The sequence below is a fragment of the Limulus polyphemus genome, unplaced genomic scaffold (assembly GCF_000517525.1).
Source record: "Limulus polyphemus unplaced genomic scaffold, Limulus_polyphemus-2.1.2 Scaffold0, whole genome shotgun sequence".
NCBI lineage: Eukaryota > Metazoa > Arthropoda > Merostomata > Xiphosura > Limulidae > Limulus > Limulus polyphemus.
Window position 1 is genome coordinate 4,442,980 of NW_013665610.1, and position 12,543 is coordinate 4,455,522.

A 12,543-nucleotide genomic window follows, 5' to 3' on the forward strand; every position below is an offset into this window, starting at 1 on the left:
ATCAACTCATGTGAATATGACTGAAAAAATTCATTTTCTTCTGAAAAGGTGGTGTCTATTTACTTGTAACCACGCTGTGTACATATACAATCTACCACTATAAGAAGCCTATCATTGTTTTTTTAAGATTTGTATTTGTCTAGGGTTACTTTCGAGGGATGTTATTATTCAAAACCGATATAATTCAGAGAGAATGATAACATGAATAATAGATTGGAATTCATATTCATCTTTAAACCTTTTCCTTTTTTAATATTATTTTAGAAAATCTTCCAATTTGTATGTAGAAATGTAATCCTTTCTGTAAAATTAAATTACGTTTTTTTTGTCATAAATGAACTGGAGATGCTTTTCAATATTTAGAGTTTAGGATTACCACTACATCTACTGACGTAAAATATGAATATTTTATTTATACATAAAATTAATTTCTTATTTTAAATGTCTGAATACTAGTGTATAGCAAAGCTGTTTTCTTATAAGATTTGCAAAACGACAAACAACAGTAATCCTTTAGTTGTTCTATAATGTTAAACTTAACTTTCCCCAAGAGATAAAATATAAAAATCGGATAGAAAATAACAAATACTTAAATGTAACTAATCCTTTTCTACCACTAGTTACCCTGAATATTCAAATAAGATTTAAGTTTAGCTACTGTTCTAATGGTCAACAATAGTGTGGAGTTTGCTTGAAGAGTGATTTAATTACTCTATAACATCGATGTTTTGTTTATACAGTCAAAAGACGTTAAGACATTCCTATGTATTACACATTCGAAGTTTTAGTGCCTCTTAATTGGCGAGTTCCAGTTTATTTAAATCATAGTACATGTTGTTCTTGTTTTAGAAAGTTCACGCAAAGCTACATAAAGGGCTATTTCCGTATAGCCATCTTTAATTTTGAACTGATAAACAAGAGGGAAGGCAGCTGGTCAACAGCACCCTCCGCCAACTCATGAAGTATTCTTATCTGATCGAATAGTAGGACTTGACTGCCATACTTTCAGCACATCAAAAGTTAATGTATGGAACGCGTTTTTGCGGCTGTAGGAAATGAACCATGAACCTCGAATTCACAGTCCGAGTATGCTAAGCATTAGACTACACCCGGCCAAGATAGTACAAAAAGATAATGTTTGTAGTTAAATTAGACAAAATGTACTTTCTCTATAATATGTATATATATGCATATTATGAGCACAGTAAATATGTTTCATTTCACGAATATGAATCAATCACAATAACTTTTAACTCTTCAAAAGTAAATCCATTCAGAACCGGCACTAGATTTTCTGTGGCCCTGGTATAAAGACTTACAACAATGACCCTCACATTTTGGTGAAATTAGGTAATTTAATCTATGAATTTACTGTTGCTATTACCCATTGGATAAAAGTATGTCAACCTTTAAAAAACACGTTAAATCACAGTAACGTGTATTGTGACAAAATAACGAAGTACAGAGATGGAGAGGAGAGGTTTGGGACATTTTTATCTTCTCCTGGTATATAATAAACTTTAACATTCAATAAACAACTGAGAATATTGATTAGTAGATCACTTTCATGAATTCTTGTCTTTTGGTGATGACATCTATATTAATGGGTTAGATTGAAATTCTCTGAATAAACCAAAGAGTTTGTTTATTTGTAATTAAGCACAACGCAATACAATGGGCTGTCTGTGCTCTGCCCACCACGGGTATAGAAACCCGGATTCTAGCGTTGCAAGTCCGCGGACATACGGCTGTGCCACTAGGAGGGCTAAATCAAAGAGAATCTGAAAATTTTTGTTGCATTAAGAAGCATATACGTCCATTCATGAACTTAACGTTGTCAAAAAGAGAGTCTGAAAAATTGAAAATAGCACTGAATCAAGAAACACACACGCCCATTTATAAACTTCACTCCGATATCGCTGGTTCGGTTGCATCATACATAACCCTGACCAGTTAAGTTTTTCGATCTATTTCAAAACACACTGATCAAACAGATTTTTTGAAGCACCCTCCATTTATTCAATTCTTATTGCTACTGAAAGCAAATAAATATTTCAAAGGCAGACATATTTTCTCCAAGATTTGATAAATATATATATATAAATAAGACTTTTATCAAACAACTTGCAGGTAAATGATTTCTCAGCCCCAGTTTACACAGTTCTTTCATTTTGTGGCATTTTATTAAAACGCGTCAGACTTCATCGAATGTTGTTACAGAATATCGTTTGAATATGATATACCTGAATTGAAAATTTAAGTTCTAAAGAACCTTCTCACAGAAACAAGTGGTTAATGTGACAACTAGAGACCTGGCGTGGCTTAGTAGTTAACGCACTGGAATGTGAATCCAAAGATCTATGATTCGCGACCTACTGTCATAAAAAACGCGCTCCGCACTTTGTGGATGTGTTATATGAATGACGATCAAATCCCACTATTTGATAAGAGTAGTTCAAGAACTGGTGATGGGTGCTGTTCACAAGCTACCCTTTTTCTAGACTATCAGTTCAAAATTAGGAATGGCAACCGCAGAAAACCCTTGTGTAGCTGTGTGCGAATTTCCGACACAAGTTGTGACAACTATAAATTTATCAGGCTTAATCCCAACAAGTCAACTGTATTGACACATAACAACTGTAATACTTTTTTTTTAGTAAGGAAATCCTCAATAGACGCGGCACTTGAAATATTTTTTAGGGAGGATTAGAATAAACTAATTTATGAGACCTTGGGCGTGGTCAGATACATCAATCAAACCTCCCGAGTCCAAAAATGTAATTAGATCTCAAATCGGTCAATAGATGACAGAGCTATGACCTAAAAAACCAAAAACAAATTAAGAGCCGTTTTATGAGCCGCTATGCCGCGACTAACAAAAACTGCTTTGAAATCATCATCCATGTGACAAATCTTATAATATGTTATTTAGCAATGTAAGTTTTTCGTATAAAGTTTTATACATCCAAATAATTTTAAAAACTGAGCTGCGTTCTCAAGTTTTTACTTTTGAAAACCACCTACAATCAGGTGGGTTTTACATACTTATAAAAATCAATTCCATCAAAACTTTGACAATGAAAAAAAAACAAAATAACTGGATATTAACTTTTAATCTGACATCATCTTGACGAGGTTTGGAAGAGTTATTTGTATTTATTGTAGGAAAACGCTAGCTGGTGTTGTGAGTTGGGTTATTTTAAACATTTTTCATCAGTGGATAAATAACTACTTGAATCCGTCAGCATAAGACTTGTAACGATCCTAGATGTATACCAAACAGTACAGCAAAAGCAGTTTTTGCATGCTTTAGTAACATTACAGAAAAATAATGCAGGCCGGAAGAAACGTGTATGATGTTGAGTTAAATATAAATAGCCACGAATTTTTTGTTGTTTTTACTTAGTTGTAGGTGAGCCTTACTGTCCTAATACTAACACATACATCCGTATCTTAACCGAGTTAGACAAAAATCGACTTCGTGAGTGCGCGCTGTAGTTAAAACTCAGTTTTAACTGAAGTAAAAACAATAAGAATAGCTGTGACTTCACATTTTTCTCGTTTTAATCAACATTATTGAGAACCTCTACACTATTAGTACACTTTGTCAGCATACTACGCTCCGTGTTGAAAATAGCATATTTTACCTCAAAGGCACACGATGGGCTATCCAAGCTCTGTCCACCGCGGTAATAACACCTCGGATTTTAGTTTAAGTTCTAAAACTTGCCGCTGACCCACATGGGGTCACTGAAAATAGTAAAAGCAAAACTACGATGGACAGTAGTACGGACTTGGAATAAACCCGTTTGCTTTTTGTCACCAGATTCTGGGCCCGGTATAGAATATTTTGCATAATCACAATTAAATCCATTCGGTTCAATAGTTACAGTGTTATACAACTAGTGCTTGCACAATCACAACGTAACTCAAACCAATCCTGTCACAATAATGATATAATCCATTCAGTTCTTTAACAGTTTAATGTTATCCAACTATTGTTTGCATAATCATAACGTAACTCAAACCAATCCTGTCACTATCACATGATATAATTCATTCAGTTCTAGTGAAAGCCAATTAGTGACTGCGCAATCAATATACATATCCATTCTTTTACAAACATGATATAAATCAACCAGTTCTTACATGAACATAATGGATTTGTATTACTGAGAACAATCAACTTCATCAATGATACCTCTTTTGTTGGGTCTGTTTTCATTCTTTGAGTTTTATCTTTGTTGGATGTTGCTGCACTTCTTTCATTCCATTCGAAATTTTTCACATCTCTTACAACTAATGTTTCGTGTAAATATTCTATGTATGCGTGGACCTTTGGTACGATAAGTATTTTCAATTGCAGATAATGAATGTCACGTGAATAAATAAATAATGTCATCTTGAGTCAAGATCAAACGGATCTATTTTAACCCAATATGATCCCTTATAAATATCGCTCTTCGAGTGAAAAGTGATATAACTTATAATATTATTACGCAATCAAGCTTGGGTATTTTCAATAATAACACTCAAATGAGTTATAAAGTGTTCATAGACCCATATTTACCATGAGGTGTACAAAATGACACTTATATGGTTCTAGAACTTTGAACACAGTGTACAAAGCTTGAAAATTTTATTACTAATCCACATCAATTAGTAAGTGGGCATTTAAAGTTTTTAATGGTTTTCGTAAAGCTAGTGAAAAGCGGGACTTTACTTGTAAACATTCAAAAATAAACGTCGATGTAAATATGCATTTCGAGAATTTACATGTATTATTGACTCGGTCGTTTCAGATGTTTCGTTGTGATACTACTGATCAACAAAGTAAGAACTAGAAAACAGCATTAAATGTTATACGACAATAGTTAACTCCACTTTATGACGAAATTATAGCTTTAAACTGAATTTCAAGAATCGATTTTCGTTTTCATTTCCTTAAGACTCGCATTCAAAAATGGGACTAAAATTGAAAATTAAAGAAACAAAATATAGATATATTGATTTTTGCTCTCTTTTAAATTCTTGTGCAGATTTGCGTGTTTGACTACATTAATACTCAGCGAAAATCTATTAGCTAAGTTATAATCTAGTTCATAATCTCAACGGTATTCTTGTCCATTTCTTCCATCTTATACAAACCTCTATACAGACTATTCCTAACTGCAATAGCAATATTATCATCTTAAAAATGTTTAAACTTTCATTAATAAGACAAATCTATTACTGTTTTTTTTTGTACGACAAAAACAATTTAAAAATGAGTGCTTTTTTTTTTCTTTTTTAGAAATAATTTCCCACTCTGGAGTCTTTAAGAAACGTTTATTTTACAGTTTATCTCATTACGGGGATGGAATCTACAAATTTGTGATTGTACGCCTTCAAGCAGACAACGAACCACAAGCTCTTATATTTGACAACAGGCCTACAATAAAAGCCTGAAAAGCTATACTATAATTAATTCATGATTATCATACCATGTGATGTAAACATTTTCGACACTGCAAAGAATACGTATCACATTAACTTAAATGCAACATCTTTCAACGTATTTCATACATGCCATCACACATTAAAATACAAAAAAAAAACTTGCAAATATATTGTCTATGAACTATCAGCCATCACACAAAACTTTGGAATTTAAGTACATTGTTGAGTAAAGAACATTTGTATATGATCACATTTTAATTTGTACAATTCACACACACACACACCTTGCTGATATTTTACGGCATTTTCCCAAATAACTTTACTAGATTTTGTTAACCACATTTTATCAAATATTCTAGTATGTCTTTACAAAGAAAAAATCCGCTTATCTAATTTTATACACATGCAAAGTATACGAAACATAGCTACTTGAAACTTTCGTACACTATTAAATTGTTTATACATATATATTGATGAAACAAGACTTTTCATTTTACTCGCTTCTTTTATTAACCTATGGATGATGTACTGAATAATCGTAATAATGGGTTACATACAGAAGACAGTTCAAAATTTCTGTCCTCAATATAGTTAACTTGTCAGTGTTTATTACATTCGCATGACCTTTGGCTAAATCGTGTTTGCATCTGAATAGTCTTGGATTGCACATTATATTTTTACAGATAAAAACGCTACCTAGTGATTTTTTTGTCAAAGTTATTAGTTCCAAGAGGCCATCTTAATACAAGGTATTCCCTAACCTGGTGCTAAAGCGAACTTATAGTGGAACCGGCTTCAACAAAACAGCAAATACACCCACAAGTGATAATTCCAGTTTTGGTGATTTTGGCGTGTTCACTCCTTCGATTTTTTCAAAGTCGATGCAAAACCAGAGTACAAATGTAGCCAACAGTACAGTTCAACGGTCAAAAAACTGTTGGTAAATGTGGGGCCTACGTACATGTTTCGAACAAATCCTTCGCCATGTGTGAAAATATTATAAGCAAATCGAAATAAATAAAAATCTTACAACTTTCCTCGTATTTTTACGAAATGCCTGAAACAAATATGTTAATAACCTTTTTTCTGCATAAGACATTTTAAACTATAAAGATAAGTTGCGTCAAGAGGTGTATTTCAACGAATCCAATTAAACTTAACTCGTGAAGAAAAAACTGATAACATCAAATTGAAAATCTTACTTATCAAAACCTTCTTTATCAATGACATTAAAAGTTTATTAAACCATTTTCAACCCTTCATTTACGGCTTGTGTAAATCTGTCTACCACCCCATCCCCAAAAATTTGCGGCGGGTCATTCAAAATGTTGCGCGCAAAATGCTTGCATCATACGATGTCAACCACAGTTGACGGGTTAAATGTTGTTTCTAAAGGAATATTGTCTGCGCAATGCCTAAGAAATACACAAGTTCAGAATGCTGGTTTTAATTTTTAAGTTGCATGAGTACTAGAAGAAGGCGAGACTATGCACCAGACTTTTAAATTAATATAACTATTAAATAAGTATACAAATTTACACTTCATTCAATTATTTCTCCACGATGAACGTTACTGACTCTTAAACCAGATGGTCTTTCTAACAAAGCACATGTAATAAACAAGGCTGTAAAATTTTATTACTTATGCAAGCTTCAAATGATTCTAATATAATTTCCAACCACAAAATGGGGTATCTTTAAAAGGCTAAATTGGACAGCATCTGTCTAGGAAGATTTAGACGACGTTCAGACTGCTAACGCAGATCTTCATCAGGGCAAATTTATGCTAGCAGCTCGACATCGTCTAAAACTTCCTGAACAGATGCAGTCCATTAACAAAGCCTTTCACGTACACTCTTCTCCTCTGTTTCCTCACGTAACAAGATGGGTTATGTTTATCTCAAAGCAAAGCAATGAATAGTTGGATTCAAAAAATTCGGTGTTTTTCACCATGACAACTTACCGTAACATTAATTACCAAACATCAATTGGGTAAAATAATCCGTAAATAATGACTATCTTCATGCTAGTTGAAAGCGCATAATGAAAGATAACTTAGAAGATATAACTGCCAATACCTTGAAACACTTGTTATAACAGGTGATTACCACATTATAGCAAAACTGTTTCAAATGATTTTTTTTTCATTTTGTGTTTCTATCAGCAATTAGTTCACCAGAAAAACGTAAAAGTTTTCAATTACTTTAAAAACTAAGAAACATACTTACAATATAACAACTAAATTTTGCACTAGGAGGAAGAAAACAGGTATAGTTAAAACAATTAAATACATTGTCTTCCATTTGCAGTCCACTTAAAATTTCTCTACCTGAAAGCAGAATAAGTATATATATATATATGTATATGTCTAATAAAATATTACCATATCATTTAATATATTTTTCAATTTGATACAAAGAACTGTTTCTCTCTGCACAGAACGTAAACTATAATATAGTTGTCCACAAACACTGTATAATAAACATTAACACAAATAAAATCTTCTTGCATTTATAGGATAAAAAAACTAGATAAAATATGGATGAGTTCTGAATAATTTTTAAAATACTCAATCCTATCATTATGCTTTTTGAGTTATAAAATATTAAATCTGTATTCCTATGACTGCACCTCTAAAATCTTGCATGAACATTACTTCCATCAAGCCATCTTATAACAGAGACAAATATATAAAACACTACAAAAGCTACGTTATGGAAGAGTAAAGATAACTGAAATAATAAAATTAAGCTTTGTTAAGAGATTGGTCAAGAATATAAGATTAGGCAGCTTAAAAAAAGGGGGGATTTCCGCTAGAAAAACAGTAGGAACTACCAAAAGCACCCAAATATAGCTGGCAATTAGATTAACATTATTGCTTAAATGTTACTTTTTTCTATATAACTTATACAATAAGCTTCCATGTGAAGAAACATCAATGAATGTAAATATGTTTATGATCTGATATTACTTAAATAAGACCAATGTAAAGTACTAATAACTTGAAATGCTTCACTTCTGGTCTCCCAGTAAATTTGTATTTTCTACAGCTGTATTACTAGTAATAACTAAAACTTTTAACTTTTGATTGCAGAGTGAATACCCAGAAATTTACTTGTTAAAAAAGATAATTTCACAGAATATATCTGCACTAGCAAAATATATCTATCTGATTTTCATCTTGCCCCATCAATTACTATTAGCGCTTGATAATTTCTCTGAACATTTCTTCAGTTTTTTTTATATTATTTTTTCTATGATATGGATAAATTATATGTACAAAATACACCCTAGAATCATGTACTACCATTGTTCTGTTGCAAGAATATCATACACATAATATTCTGTAACCATATTCCTTATAAGTACTGTCAAAATACGGAAAGACTGAATACAGGATTTGGGACCCAAAGCCTTCCACAACATAATACATTTATGTGGAATGCATCAAAATGGGCAATTACTTTAAAACCTAATCTTAGAAAATGTTGTAATATTGTAAAAGTTAACTCCTAATGTTTAGGTTTAACTTTTCAGATGCTTGTTAAGTATCTAATCTTATCATCTGTAACATCAGACTGTTCTTTTAAGAAATAACTACTCATTTTTGAATATGTGATACAGAAAAAAATAAAAAATCATATTTTTAGTCACTGTAAAATATAACTATCTATAATTCTTTACTATATTCCTTAAACTTTTACATCAGAAAAAGTAGTGATTTCTGTGATAAATTATGTTTCCTCTCATTGCAAACAAAACCATTACCCTTAGAGTAAACCCTTGTTCCAGAACAAAGCAGTGAAATATCATTAAATGTTACAAAAAAAAATATTAATTAAAACTATCACTTTCTGAATCTGGTTTAATAAACTTGTGCTTCAAATGATTAGACTTTCTAAACCTGTGGCTACAGTCCAACCCATTTACTTTGGTGTTAAATTTAAAAGTATATATCTATTCATTACACCATTAAAACAATATTAAAGGACTTGGAACATAATATTCTTCAAGTGGTCATATCAGCAGATACAGTACTTATAGTGAAGTAGGTGAAACATCTAGTCAGCAAGGTCAAGGAGAATTCTCTAAAGAGATATAAAAAGTCCTGTTGGTTAACAGGCCACACTCAATCTCTAGCACTGGTAAAGACATTAGCTTGAGGCACAAAAGGGTTAGTTTCAGTCATCTGTACAGATATATATTACACAATAAAGCATAATTGCACATATTATCAGATCTACTAAAAGCAAAGCAATCTATTTTTTTTTTCAAGTACACCACTTTGTTTATTTATTAATAGGTAACTCAGGTTACCAGTTGTTTTTTTTTATGACTAGCTTATTCTATTCCCTTTACATTTTCATTTTCTTAGCTGACACAGGAAGTTCACAACCAAGTTCTGCAGAGCTGCTTATGGTGTGTCTACGCTGATAACATGACAAAAGCTGAGAGCGAGGATATCCTGAAGTTGCACTTCCGTGACTTAAATATGAGTAACCAATTCCACCACTTTTTTGCCGAATTGAAGTAGGGATTCCTGATGAAGATGGAGTTTGGGAAGAGGCCATAATTTCACCTGAATGACTATGCTTTGAATTTAAAACTGTGTTTGAAATTTCAGGATGAGCTACTGTTGATTCCATTGATTGTGACCTTCCACAAATGTCAGGGTACAAACTATTTGGACCAACAATTTGATGGGGTGAATGACCTGATATTGTATCAATTGTACTGCATGATCTTAACAGTTCTTCACCAGACTGTTTCTTGGCTTGGTGAGTTGAAGGCTGCTTGGATACTGACATTTTTGAACATGTACAACCAGGGAGACGTGGTTCATCTGGTCCCAGTGATGTCACAGACACTGTGGTTGAAATGGTATGTTTAGTGGGTGAAACAGTAGCTGTAATTAGGAAGTTTTGCCTATGAAGGATGCAAGTATCAGCATGCCAATGTAGTGGTCGTGCCAAAGAGGAGCTAGCATGGTGTCCAAAGACAGTTCCTTCTGTTCTTGCATCAAGAGAGGTTCTGTGTCCAGTTGTGATAAATGATGTCCCACCTTTAGTAGCAATACTACATACTTCTGATACATTTGGGAAATTAGAAGTTTTGGGTCTTGTTGTGACAGAGACTGATTCTTGGCTATCAACCCTATTAGCATCAGCTGAAGTAGAAGAATTAGAAGAGACTTTATGTCCTGTCATAAGAAAAGTTACCCCTTGGCTACCTATCACATTAGCTGGTTCTATACTCGAAACACTAGAAGAACCAATACCTGTTGTGACAAGAGTACCCTGGCTACTTATACTAGCAGAAGTGTCAGTAGCAGAAACTCCAGAGGAAGTTTTATGACCTGTTGTAATAAAGGCTGTTCCTTGTCTACTTACAGATTCTGGCAGAAAGTTGTCAAACAATGCTTGAGGATCCAATTTTTCTTTAGATTCACAAGGTGTTTGTTTAACAGTGGAAGTCAGCTTTGTCTGATCATCAGGTATATCACTTGATGTTTTTAAACAAGATCCATCGGTAGATGCACATTTCTTCATCTGAGGATGATTCTGCTGTTTATTATGAGACAAGACATTTCCAGCAAACATATTAGAATATTGAGACACTAATCCACCTTGGCCTGGAACAGTTACTCTTTCTGATCTGGCCCAAGGTAGTCGCTTCGATTTTGGCTGAGAGGAATCAGCTAGAGGTAATGTGGAATCCATCATTTTAGGTTTCTTACCACTCATCGTAGTAACAACTTCTGTTGTAGAATCACAGTGGCTATTCATTCCTCTTCGTTGATCTAAGGAAGGAAAATCATATATATATGGATATTCATACCCAAATCCTATTTAATCAAACAAAACAATAACTGATACAAAGTTCAAACCTTAGAATTGAGCAAACAAAATTAACAGGATAAATAACCGTATTTTTATGAATGTTAGTTGTGCAATATATAACTAATGAGAAATTCAAATATGTCATCTTAAGATTTGATAGTAATTAGACAAACCACCAACAAAAAAAACAACTTTAATATACTTGTAACTTAAGCCTAAGCATGTAATACTCTTTCCAAAAGATAGATTGGCTTTAAGACTGCTTACAAACGATAGTATTCTATTACCATAAAGAAACACTATATTATTAAATGTTTTTGACATTTAACCCTTTTCAGCCTGGTATCTTGTGCTTTTTTCATGAAGGCATAGAACAACATTACATTTTCAAACAATTACATCTGATCTCCATCCTTAAACCACCTACATAAAACTATACCTAAAACGCTCAGATTTAGAATGTTATTTTAATACTAATTTCATAAAATATGTTTTTAAATAATGCAATAAGAAAACTTCCAAACTGCTAACTTAAATTATTTTTTTTTTGCCTCCAACTGTAATTTTTATTTAGGGAGCAAAAATATTGAAACTTTTCACCTGTGCAGCTAAAAATTGTCAACACACAAAGGATGGCTACAAATCTGTGGTCTTTATTTTTAAATTGATCATGTCCAAAATGGGAAAATTCAACTAACTTCATGTTGTTTTACAACTTATAAACTTCTAAAGCTAATAAAATCATGAACATACTGTCTAAAATCTGAATTTTTCCTTTCCACAAGCTATTTGACATTGAAGTTCTATTTATTCCTTATAAAGATTGTAAAAAATTACTAAATTTACGTTATATACCTCAGAAGCCTTTTGCAGGTAGCATGCCTTCGATCAATTTAGATATATTCTTGTCCCCCCTACCCTTATGCTTAATAAGTTAATTTTATTGGTTCAAAATACCCCTGTTTGTATATTTGAGGTGTTTGTTTAATGTGTGTAAATAATTTCTAAAAATAATACAAAAATAAGATTTATAATGTAAGAAAATACTGTCTACTTACATTAGTTTATATATGATATTTTTCAACTAAATGGGTTTGTATTTGTTTACATGAGGTTTAGGACTGTATCTGTTGCTATTCAAGATTCTCTATGTTTGTTGAAATGAAGTAAGACAAACAACATAACTGTGCAATGGTATAAAAAATGGTCTGAGTGTTGGATACAAACTTCTTTTTATGAGACAATTTTGTGAAATGAATGACTG

The 12,543-nt window shown here is 32.4% G+C and overlaps 1 protein-coding gene across 1 annotated transcript in view; it reads right to left on the reverse strand.

The window, feature by feature from the left end:
* Positions 1-5,311: 5,311 nt before the first annotated feature.
* LOC106458879 overlaps positions 5,312-12,543 on the reverse strand; it is a 67,960-nt gene continuing 60,728 nt past the window's right edge. Inside the window, exon 20 of the mRNA XM_013918475.2 lies at positions 5,312-11,239. Coding sequence (XP_013773929.2) covers positions 9,795-11,239 — 1,445 coding nt within the window. The 3' untranslated portion in view covers positions 5,312-9,794. The remainder of the gene's footprint in view (positions 11,240-12,543) is intronic.